We start from the raw sequence: 12012 nt of genomic DNA, 5'->3' as shown, positions 1-12012 counted from the left end.
ATGTGCATAATTCATCTAAACTTAGAACATGAATGCTATTTATAATTCATTCAAACTGTGGGAATAATAAAGCTGTCACATCACTATCTTCATGTATATGGCTGATGAGAAGGCTGTAGAAGGGTGTAGAAGAAGGTTGGAGAGGTCAATAGTGTAATTTGGTCAATGAAGCACTAGGGACACACAATAGTCCTTTGATAATAGACCATTGTCATTGGAATATGAAGTTGCAAAGTAAGGCCTGGGGACTGTGCACTAATATTTCAAACAGGAAGTCAGGAAGTCTTCTTTAATTTAGATGCACTTTGTACTGTAATTTAAACCCACAGGCTAGTCATCAATCTTTTTATTTCATGCAGTGAATATTTCTCAGGGTATCTTTCCTTTTAATAATCAATTTCTGCACAAGTACTACCTTAAAGTCTCTTCTGCAAAATAGCTATTTCCACTGCTGTTTCCTAAGGGAAAAAAAGGTTATTCATTTATAAATTATATATATGTTCAATAAATGTCTATCTATCTATCTATCTATCTATCTATCTATCTATCTATCTATCTATCTATCTATCTATCTATCTATCTATCTATCTATCTATCTATCTATCTATCTATCTATCTATCAAAGACAGATAATCCCCTCCAAAAGCTCAAGAATGTAACATATTTCATATCTAATTTTGATTTTTTTTTTCTATTTTGATTATGCAAATATGGCATTATGAGAGTTTATTCATACTGTCAAGTGAGGAGAAACTCACTCTATTCTCTATTAATATTTACTCTTCGAATATGTGAGATTCCCTATAACTTTAGTACTTTTTCATTCTGTGTCAAGCGAGTCATTCCTCAGTGTAAGTAGGCTACATCTTCCTCTCCGCAGTGAGTATTCTAAGGGAACTGAGAGTTTAAAGCTGGCTGTCAATCACGATAGTTATGCACTATCTGCCGCTTCCGGTTTCACTCTGGACTACAGCGCGCGCGAACTCGGGAAAAACACATCAGGACTTTTCTCTGTCTTCCAGGATTGTGTCACTCTCTTCAAAGTGTGGTTTGGGAATGTGGTTACTGGACGATTTTTCCGTTCACGGACTTAATACTGCCTTACTGAAGACTTTATTAGTACATTAAAGAGAAGGAGGAACATCACCTGTTACAGTTGACCAATGACACCTGTTGACTCTTCGGCGCTGGTTTTAAGAGAAACTGTGATATAAACAAACTACGAGGATATCTGAACGTTTGATGAGCAAGATAAGATGAAAGTCACGGTCAATTTCGGGGAAACGAGGGTTGTCGTCCCGTGTAAAGACAGTTGGATGGTACGGGATTTGATCGATCAAGCCACTCAAAGATACAAGAAGATTGTTGAACAGGTAACGTGTTGTTTTTAAGTTTGAAATCGTAACACAACCCGATAAATATTCATTTATGAGTCCGACTATTCACTATGGATTGTTTAAATCCTTACTTTGGCATATTTAATCGGAATTATTTCAAAAACTACACCTGTTGGCGAATCCTACTATGGCGAAGGCCTGGTTCATGAATATTAAAGCCTTCACCATACGGCTGTTAACCGGGTGTGCCCTCAAGCTCATATCACGTGATCTTGAGCTGTCAACACTGCTCTTTTTCAGATTTCTGGTTATTGTTTTAAATATTCATTATCTTTAGACATTCCTGCAGTCTGATACTGTGGTTAAAGCTTTGTTCTGCGCCTCAAAAATGTAAATATGATCTTTAGGTCTACACAGTATCTGTCTGGGAAATTGACTTAGATTGTTAGTGTTCTGTTACCAGTGACTTTCTCTTCACTTTTGTTTGGATTTATTACAGTTTAAACACACACACACACACACACACACACACACACACACACACACACACACACACACACACACACACACACACACACACACACATTTTTTTATTTAGCCAATATAAATACATGAATGGGTCATTGACGAATAAGGTTTTTAAAAGAGTAAAAAAATAGAATGGCGATATAGGCTAACTATATTTGAAACCATTTTTTAGTTTACCTAGGTGTTAACAATAAGATTTTGTGATTTGTACAATCAATTAACACTGTTTTTTGTGGAAAAGATGGAAAAAATGTGTCACCAAAAAAGTCATTCGGTTTAACCACTGATTTGAAAGTTAAAAACTGATTTGACATTGATTTTGAGATAGTGTATATAGTGTGTACCACAGAAGAAATATTAAATAAAATTATCACTGATCTCATAAATGTAATCATTTATTGGACTACTCTAAACACTCTCAACATATTCAAGTAAAACATTGCACAGGGAAAGGAGAAAAGGGGAAATGTAAAAAAAAAAAAAGAGCCTTATCTGCTTTATATTTGTATTATTGTAGTTCCTTTAGTTATTAAAAACAATATTATTCCATTTAAATATTTACTATCGGTTTTACCGAATGACCTTTTGACAGTTCAAAATCTTTAAAATACCTTTATATGTAGTAAAATATAATTAAAACCTTTTGGATTCAGTAAAAGAGATCAAGTTGTACTACCTTACATATTTTGGATGTTATATAAAAATGACCCGTCACATCATTGCATACATATTACACACAGTACTGGTCAAAAGTTTGGAAACATTACTATTTTTATTGTTTTTGAAAGAAGTCTCTTTGCTCATCAAGCCTGCCTTTATTTGATCAAAATACAGAAAAAAACAGCAATATTGTGAAATATTGCAATTTAAAATAATGGTATTCTATTTCAATATAAATTATTTTTGTGATGCAAAGCTGAATTTTCAGCATCATCACTCCAGTCTTTCAGAAATCATCTGTATACAGTATGTATGTGTGTGTGTGTGTGTGTGTGCGCATGTGCATTATTTACAATTACTTTGGAGTTTGTTATGTGGAGTATTTGACAGCTTGGTGATTGTTCAGATTGATAATTTATGTGAAAGTGTCATGCATTTATTGTGTTAAAATGTTAGAAGTGCACTTCTAATGGGTCAATTATTGCGATACTCCGATCTTCGAATCGTTAATATCATCATTAACTTCTACATAAATAAATATGTCCCAGCTATATTCCACTTAGAGGGGTTCTTTGATATCAATACATGCTTGTATTAGTCCTCACTGAGCAACACTTTAATAGTGCAATGCTTGGTCACTGTTAACCATGCTAGTCCTTTTGTAGTGCATACAGCTTCTGCAGTAAATGCCAGTTGGAATAAAGCAGGACTTATGTGATGAATACAGCCGTGTCATTAATCGCTCCCTATCTCCAAATGCAGGTGGCAGGCTGTGTTTGATTAGTTTGGCCTGGGCTCTCGGGCTGAGATGGCTGGCTTTATGGGAGGTTTTAGTATGGGGTTTTAGACTGATGGACGTTATCGGCTGAGATTGGCTCAGTCGGATGGGATGTGCCGGTGCCAGGCGTGCTGGGGTAGACGTGGGCGCTTTATCCATTCTGTCAACCCACCTCTCGGGTCTCATGCGTCACTGAAGTATTGAGCCCTTCATCTATGATAGCGGTCCCGGTCCGTGATGCACTTCACCTTGCTTAGACGTTGTGCATATTCACGTACAACATAAAGCAGTTTGTGTTGATGTTAGTTGTAATTTTGAAATGCAAAATGTGTCTATGGGTGGATGGATGTTTAATTTACATTTACTTTGAGAGATGAGCTGTTATTAGTTTAAATGGCCGATTTACAATGATGTCAACAATGAAAACACATTATGCATTATTAATGAAGACCAGGCTCCTGTTTTGCAAATGTGACCGGATGATTATTCAAATGAGCTTCAGGTTATGATTTTGACTGCCCATTTAGATCTACTGCAGTTTTATTGAGGATACACTACATTTGCTGCATTTATGCATTGCAATCAATGATAGACATCTCTGTTGTGTGCACTGATGCAATGGCAACTTTAAGTTTTAAGTGGTCTGGCTCTGGCTGAAATATGCATTCAAATTACAACCTAAGATGTCTACTTTAAAGGGGTGGTTGATTATGATGTCACTTTTCTAACTTTAGTTAGTGTGTAATGCTGCTGTTTGAGCATAAACAACATCTGCAAAGTTACAACGCTCAAAGTTCAAAGCAAAGATGATATATTTTCTTTTAAAGAAATTGCTTTTTAAGGACTACAACAAACGGCTGGTCGGGACTACACGACATTCCTCCCGGGTTAGTGACATCACCAACCCTAAAATTTACATAAACCCCGCCCCCGGGAATGCGATTTATAGATTATCATGACAGAATATGCTAATCAATGACTAGAAGATAACTACACATAAAGCTACATAAATTCATCAACTAACCATTCAGAAATGTCCTGTTGCTTCTACATGTTGTCACTTCTTCTTGAGTCTCTCCATCACTGTCTGACTCTGGTCTGAACATAAAAGGCTTTTTGAAATTTTCAGTGCATGTCTGTGTGAGGTAAAAGGACACGAGCTGTTGAAGCTCCGCCCTCTGTGCCGGGAGCAGCAGCTCATTTGCATTTAAAGGAACAGACACAAAACGGTGCGTTTTTGCTCACCCTCAAAAAGTGACAACTTTAACATGCTATATATAAATATCTGGGGGGTATTTTGAGCTTAAACTTCACATACACACTCTGGGGACATCAAAAGACTTATTTTACATCTTGTGAAAAGGACATTATACCACCCCTTTAATTTCATCACTTTTTCCTTCTCGGTTCTTGGTTGATGTCTGTTTAGTGTCACGTTAAATCTGCTTTAAAAAATCTGACTAATGAAAATTGTTGCAAGAATAGGAGAAATGTATCATTACATTTAAAAAAAGGTTATAAAGACAACATTTTGTTTTCTTTAGGAAAACTGACGCACTGCACTGGTGAATCGTTTTATATTTAAGACCAAGAACGTATGTTAAGAAAATGGAAAAAAAAGTACATTTTGGTTTCATGTTGATGTTAGACAGAGCTGTTTGAAAAAACTGATCTGAGAAAATGAATCAGACTCTCCAACACTATCTGACAGAGACAAAGATATTTTAAGGAGAGTCTTTAAGTATTCACTTGTCTGTACATAAATATGTTAAATTGCTGCCTGGTGGAAAACATATCAACATTATCATCATTAAGTTGCTGCTATGCTTCTGAAAATATAGTAAGTAGTCTGTCTACCCCCCCAAAACCAATCCTATAAGAATACTGAATTAAAAGTGTCCGTCCCACTCAGTAATGTTTGCGTGTCCAGCAAGATCTGACTGACTGGTTGAGATTAACTCACATCTGAGGAAAACTGCTTTATTATCTTGCCATAGCCGGGCTGGTGCTAACCTCTGAGGGTTGTTGGAGAGCTGACTTGGCAGGCAGCGCTGCTGAGATCACTACACACGGCACACTTCCAAAAGCACAAAGCCATTGGTGTCAGCCGCCATCCCTACAACAAATTGCCTTGGATTTAAATGTCACAATGGGTATGCAATATCGAGTCCAATAGGACCGTTCCTATATGCTGAAAACTGACCCTATTTACTTTCTGAAGGGGTCATACTTTCTGAAATGACGTGATATTTTTATTTTTATTTTACTGTGTTCCTTGAGGTTCACTTATAATGTACATTTGCACAAAAAACAAATGTATATGCAGAAAAACTATTATTTTCAACCTTCATTCTGACCCTCTGATCGATAGGGATGCTAACGATTAATCAACGATCGATTAATTGTCGATAATAATTGAATCGATGAAACCGCATGCGGCTCATGTGCAAAACATGCGAGACAATTGAGCGCGCCACATTTATGTATTCTAAATGTTTTAATATCTTCAAGCTATATGCAATGGATTAGCATGACATGTATTTCGAAACATAGTTAAAGGTATAGCGGAGGATTTTCCCGAATTTTTGAAAAGGACCGCCCTCTCCACTTTTTGAAAAAATGCACATGCGCAACACTCTACCTGCTCCCGAGAGGGAACGCCTATTAAACGTGTGCACGAGAGAGCATGCACGAGCTAATCATAGCTTACATTAACTTTTACTAGCAGTGATTTTAAATGGATTTCTCTAAATAGCATGCCAAACTTTACCTGTCAAGTAGAAACTTCGCGACTGAGGCATCAGTGGGAAGCCCAACCTGTGTTTTGAGTGCACGCCATCATGTGAATCGTGTGCACGAGCACGTACGACGGCCTTACGTAAACATATCACCAGAATGATTGACACTTAGGAGGACCAATAGTCTTGATGATCCACCGGGAAAAAGAAAATCCTCCGCTATACCTTTAACCAAGGGTCCAAAAAAACTTCCAAACAAGCGATTTTACTGAACAAGAACTTCTTACTTGTGTACTTTACACTTTTCCAGTAATTTCCCCATAACAAAATAAATATCTTAATAGAAAAAAATATTTTTCTTAGTTTCTGCATGTGCTTACGGGTGACATTGTTTCAAATCATGGAGCAGGTTGGTGTTGCCTGACTTGTGTTGTTGATGTCACGTATCTTCGGCACAGTTTGCAGTGCATGGTGCAATATTAATAATATTACTATATTAATAACATGTTTTGTCTCTTAGAAATGTACATTTGACAGTAGTAGTAGCTTGAGTTAGGATGCAGATGTATTTATGTTCATTAACAAAAACAGTAGCATCTGAAAAAATTGTAACAACCTCATTTTTATATGGTAAAATTGTAATATTCTGACTGTTTGAGATTTATTAAAATGAACCATTGGCCTTCCATAGTAGCATACATTTAGCAAGCAAGCATCATGATAAGATAAGCATAATGATTTAGATCGTGATAACCATAGTTAAAACCACACATATAGGCTAGCACCTCACTACCATGGTAAAATGTATGGTTTCTATATTTATATGAAAAACAGTAGTTCATAACTTTTCATAAGATTGGTCTAATTTGATGCTGAAAAGTAAGACTGATTGCCCCTATAACAGCTAGTTAGTCATACTGGTTCTTACAACACAGTCTTAATTGAATGGCTTTGTTTAAGAAACTGGCCTCAGATTATAAAGTTAAAATGGGTTGCAAATTTTAAGGCAGTTATTAGCCATAATTGATTAATGACTTCCAGAGCGAAGCAAATGTGAAATACCACTGTTATTGTGCATTCCATGATTGCGAAATGTAAGTCTTTTGGGTCGTTTTATCAATAAGCTGCATGATTTGAGGTATTGTATCACAAAGTACGTGTTCTGTATGAATTACATGCTGACATTTCATACTTTGCATTAGGGGTTTGTTCAGATAGATTATTAACCCTCAGTATAGTGCATGTAGAAATGACTTCTCAGTTCTCATAGATGGAGACGCTGATTACTGTGTGTTTGACATTTGAGACCAAACAACTTCCTGCCGTTTAATCGCAGGTAAACGGATCTTGTATTTTCGGATTTCTCATAGTGTTTAATGGGATTTGTGGGAGACAATAAATCACTGGATAATTCACAATTTAGTTTGTTTAAATTAGAGATGGTGATTCTCCCACGATTCTGAATAGAAGGCAACTAAACAAAATAACATGTAATTTATTAGATGTTCTGACAAAATGCTGCAGTCTATTAAAAAATTGGCTATTATTATTATTTCTAAATCAGTTTAAGATGAATGATTCAATGACTCGCTCATAAAGACTTCACTTGTTTCATTATTGGATGAATATCAGCATTTTTTTGTTTTGTTTTGTTTTACGAATCACTTGAATAAATGACAACCATAAAGATAATCGATAAAATCTTTATTTGAAGTGTCAAGTTATTTTCAAAAGGTCATTTTGCATGAGTGTGAATTATAAACTTTTATTCCAGTAGTTCTGTGATAATGCAAATTATTGTAACACAGAAACAATGATATGATAGTTTCATAACTATATATGATAACTGCATTCTCTGGATTCGCAAATTTGTATGTTCACTGTGATCATACTTGTCAAAGTTTTAATAGACGCAGCTGAATTTAGGAATAAGATCGTGTGGGTGTTTAAATCGAGATCGCAAACTTTTAACGATTAATCATGCAGATCCACAAAATAGTCATATTTTTCCGTACTCGTACTTTCTGTGTTTTTGCTGTGGGAAGCTCTAAATGTCTAAAACGGTTTTTCTTCCAGTGTTACGGGAGCTTGTGTGTGTGTGTGTGTGTGTGTAAAAGGCACCAGGTGTGTTGTTCATCTAAAGCAAATGTTTCTCAGATGGTTTCATGAAAACAGTCCCAGCAGACATATCTGCCTAAACAGCGTGAACACTTTTCCACACCAGCAGGGTGGACGCAAACTGACGCTTCCTGTTGAGACTGAAGCAGAGAAAGCGCCTTCACAAAAAATATCAGTGTGTGTTAATCTGGGTTGAATTGAGTCACTGTTTCATTCTGGATAGGGGGGAGCTGCCTTTTTCAGTAGTCTGATGGTATCAGCTTCCGTTTTAACATGTTTTCGGAGGGTTGAAACTGCGTTTCTGAACAAATATGGATGTTTGGATGTGTTTTGAATGGATTGAGCTGTGGTTCTCTTTTGAACTTCAGAATATGTGCTTGTTAGTCTGGCTATCACCAAACCAAGCTCAATCTTTTAAGACTGAACATTAGGGTGGTCCTTATTTTTAAAGTCTCCAGTTGTCATGCTCTTAACCCTTCAAATTGTTCCTTTATATAAGAAAATACAGCGTGCCAATTTTTATGGCAGTAACATAATAATTACTGGAAGCTCAATAGCTTTAAACTTTCTGAGATTTTGATGATTTTCGTAAAATAACTATCATTTGAATTGGTATTGTACCTGGCTAGTAAAATTCCCCAAAAAATCTCCACATGCTCCATATATTCCTAAATATGTATTTTAGATGCATATCTCAGTTTACTTATTGTAGAAACTAAATCCAAATTAATCCATCCATGACCTGGTTTAGCAGATTTACCTTTCCTGGTGGAATCAATACATATTTCTATTGATGATCACCTTGGTTATTGTTTGGGTTTAGAGCACATTTTTTTGGTAAAAAAAAATGACATTACGTTCCTTGAAATTGACCCGGAACTTTGGCCGAATCAAGCAGATTATCAGGAGGCACAGGCAATTATACATGCAATGAAAGTAGTCAATGATCACGCCGAGAGAGGAGTGGCTCTGATTCAAGAATACAATGGCTATCTCACACACTCTGAAGAACAATAGCAGTTTCTCCTTCATGTGGTGGAAGATCACCGACGGATCTATCCAGACTGCAAAAAGTCAACACTGGCTGCTGAGCATCAGAAATGAGGGATTGTTGAAAACTTCGTGCTTTTTTTGAGATTGTTGTCATTGTTGTCATGTCAGTGTTGCTCTGATTTCAATAAAATATTTTAATATTACTTGCATATCACAATAACGCCACACAGCTTAACATAGGCAATCTTCCACATGATTGAGCTACCTCTAAATATATTTTTTTTTGTCAACATTTTTGCATATTTCCAATTTTGAAGTTAAAAGGAACAGTTTAAGAGGTTAAGACACTAACATTTTGCAAAAAAAAAAAAAAATTGACTTGATAAGGACCACCCTACTGAACATTAGTCTGTATTTTCTACTGCACGAGAGGCGTGATCAACGGGCATAGTTCAAATGACTCTGTACGCAATTGTATAGTCCTTCAACCAATCAGACCAACGATCCGGGTGACGTACTTTGCAGCGAAAACTCCAGGCAGGAAACGTGTCAACAAACGTGTTGGCTTGTAGCATTGATCAGAGGTTTGCAGTGGCATCGAGCGATTTTTGTAGGTTGTGCAAAAAACAACAACATGAAAGTGAGTCGTGGTATTTACAGCCACTCGAGCGATTTGTTTGCTAAACTAAAGAAGCCATTGAGCATCGTCGAGAGGTTAAAAGGAATTGGATTGACGGTCGTGCGAGAGCCAATTGCGCGCCAGGTGGATAAGCCAGTTTATGATTGGTCTTCTTGGGTAAATTGAAAAACCTAAAGAGGTTGTTCAACATCGTTTAGCAAGTCACAGTTCAATGAGGAGGAAGAAAGATTGTTTTCCAGGTGTAAACGGTAATGTTTCTTGGCTGATCACTTGTGATCGCATCACCAAAAACACATCTTAACACCAGATGGAAACAGGGCTTGTCCCTTGCTAGCTTGATATTCCCGGGAAATTGTACATGCATATAATTTTATAACGTAAATACATGCATATAACGTTACAAATCTGCGGGGACCTGTCAAAGTACTCAACAAACCTGTCTGAGATTGATACCAGTTATATAAAAAGATACAAGAAATAAAACACACTTTCTGTGAAATAATTTAATCTTAATGTTTATTGTACTAAAATCCTACTGAGTGTGGAAACATGTATTCTTAAATATTAGTCCCCCCAAATCCATTCACTTTGTTTATTCCCAGATTTAAATAAAGAGATAATAATAAATCATATTTTCAGTATAGCCTCAATGTTTTCTTTAAATATCCTATTGGATCCCGTACATACTATTTCCACAAAAAAATATGTACTTTATTTTTAGCATGCAGCTTATATGTCAGAAATATTTTACACATAATTTCTTAGACATTTTATTAGGTTTTTCATTTGCACTTTCATGGAAGCTATGAATGTGTACACCTTTGGTGCACAACTAGTGCATACTAGTTTGTTTGATGCACCCAAGACTATCACAGATCATTCACAGGTTTGCAGTTTTCACAAAGATTTTAGCATTTATTGTCATGTGTGTCAACTGTCTAATTGAGGTTTCTGCTGAAAAAAAGGCGTTGACCTGGATCTGTTATGTCATCATGCATTACTAGCCAAACACGTTCTTTTAGACCATTGTAGTATTTTTTTTTGTTTTTTTTGTTTCTTCCCCAACCCAAGTATAGGAAAGTCGTTCGGCGAGTTTGTTTGGTAATGAGCTGATGGTATTCAAACTATGAAAACTTACCCATCTGACTTATCTTATCTGGTTACATGTGTACACATGATAGTTTGCATTCCCACTGTACATTTTCAAGTTCTCATTCGACATGTCACCTGTCTTGTCAAGGTCAATAAAGGACATTCATTGCAGCCATTTGATATGTTTTGTGACGTATTATTACGAATTTATTTTTTTAAATATATATTATAAAATTAAAAGTTTTTGCTGTGATGTCAAAGCTGAATTTTCAGCATCATTACTCCAGCCTTCAGTGTCACATGATCCTTCAGAAATCATTCGAATATGCTGATTTTCTGCTCAAGAAACATGTATTATTATCAATGTTGAAAACAGTCTTTTCTGTGCAAGCATGATCATTTATTTCTGGATTCTTCAAATAGAAAGTTTGAACGATCAGCATTCATTTAAAATAGAAATCTTTTGTAACATTATACGTATCTTTACTGTCACTTTTAATCAATTTACTGCATCCTTGCTGAATAAAAGTATAAATTTCATTCTTTAAATGACCCCAAACTTTTGAACAGTAGTGCATGTATGTGTATTTTTTCATTTTTTTTGTAAATAGTTTAAGTTGTCACAGTGTGATTAATAGTAGTGATTCTTGCTGTGTACCTGGCCTTAAAGCAGTACGGCACTAAAGGCCATGCTGAATAAAAGGAAAAATGCCTTTTAGCTGTCAATATAATCATACAACCCGGTCACACTAAATGCGTCTAGCTTTATCGTGCAATTTATACGCGGAAATTGAGTAGTGGTGTGGGTTACGTGTGTATTATACGTTTGGTTAGGATTAGTGTTGTGGGGTGCGTGTGTATTACACGTATCAAATACATGCGAAAACTGCGTATCATATGCACGTAAAAACACATTTTCGCGTATAAATTGCCCGATAAACACATAGAGTGCTATAGAGACGCATTTTCATGAGATCAGGCTGATTCATAACATCGCATAGCCATAGTTTATTCCTTAATGCTCTGTGGATCGTATATGTCAGTCTGTGCTGTAATGGTAATGTTGTAAATGTGCTGTAAAATTAAACCTTTCAGCAACAGGAAACACACCTTTTATTGTCATCACTT

The 12012-nt window shown here is 36.0% G+C and overlaps 1 protein-coding gene across 2 annotated transcripts in view; it reads left to right on the top strand.

The window, feature by feature from the left end:
- Window positions 1-827: 827 nt before the first annotated feature.
- The window catches only part of pard3ba (par-3 family cell polarity regulator beta a), a 174004-nt gene continuing 162819 nt past the window's right edge, over window positions 828-12012 (top strand). For both annotated transcript variants that reach the window (XM_084403120.1, XM_084403119.1), the window contains exon 1: window positions 828-1373. In XM_084403120.1, the coding sequence (XP_084259246.1) occupies window positions 1257-1373 (117 nt within the window). In that variant the 5' untranslated portion in view covers window positions 828-1256. The remainder of the gene's footprint in view (window positions 1374-12012) is intronic.

The sequence above is a fragment of the Rutilus rutilus genome (assembly GCF_951802725.1).
Source record: "Rutilus rutilus genome assembly, chromosome: 2".
NCBI lineage: Eukaryota > Metazoa > Chordata > Actinopteri > Cypriniformes > Leuciscidae > Rutilus > Rutilus rutilus.
The sequence above is the reverse complement of the archived record's forward strand: the minus strand, read 5'-3'. Positions and strand labels throughout refer to the sequence as shown.